Below are 619 nucleotides of genomic sequence, written 5' to 3'. Positions count from 1 at the left end.
TTTCAGGCTGGGAGGGGCCTCAGCCACGACCCTCAGGAACCCTGATTGCAGGCAGGCCTCAGGGCCCCGGCTCAAGCTCTTCTCAGGAGGTCAAAGCCACACCCAACACGCCACCTGCCAGGACAGAGCCGTGGGGCCCGCCTGCTCCTCCAGCTCCAGATCGCTCTCTCCCGACGAGGGGCTGTCAATACTCCGACCACAGCACAGCCTTACTTCCTTTGTCCACAGTGACCACGTGGGAGCCGGCGGGGGACCAGGCCACCGCGTTGATGGACGAGCTTCAAAGGGAGAGGTGGGGACATGGGTGAGACCTCAGTGAGCCGAGCGCCAGGCTCCCTCCAGGGCTCTCTCGCCAGCAGGGAGTCAGTCAGGCCTGTCCCAGCACCCGGTTTAACGCCAGTGTGGCCCCCCACGCACAGGCAGGCGCTCACAGAGCAGAACTAGGAGGAATCACGGTGGGCAGTTTAGGAAGAAAGGGAGCCAGGCCTCATCACGTTTGCCCTCAGGGAGTAGCTCTGAGTGAATTAAGAGCCACACCGCAGCCTCTGAGGAGCACCTCAGGGCGCCTGGCACTGGACGGGCAGTGAGCGGTGGCCCCAGGCCTGCCTTCTCAGCAGCA

The 619-nt window shown here is 64.1% G+C and overlaps 1 protein-coding gene across 2 annotated transcripts in view; it reads right to left on the bottom strand.

Moving 5' to 3' along the window:
* Nucleotides 1-178: 178 nt before the first annotated feature.
* The window catches only part of ATG16L1 (autophagy related 16-like 1 (S. cerevisiae)), a 39346-nt gene continuing 38905 nt past the window's right edge, over nt 179-619 (bottom strand). For both annotated transcript variants that reach the window (XM_010841233.1, XM_010841234.1), the window contains one exon: nt 179-278. In XM_010841233.1, the coding sequence (XP_010839535.1) occupies nt 185-278 (94 nt within the window). In that variant the 3' untranslated portion in view covers nt 179-184. The remainder of the gene's footprint in view (nt 279-619) is intronic.

This window comes from Bison bison, unplaced genomic scaffold, assembly GCF_000754665.1.
Source record: "Bison bison bison isolate TAMUID 2011002044 unplaced genomic scaffold, Bison_UMD1.0 scf7180017864158, whole genome shotgun sequence".
In the NCBI taxonomy this organism is placed as follows: domain Eukaryota; kingdom Metazoa; phylum Chordata; class Mammalia; order Artiodactyla; family Bovidae; genus Bison; species Bison bison.
The sequence above is the reverse complement of the archived record's forward strand: the minus strand, read 5'-3'. Positions and strand labels throughout refer to the sequence as shown.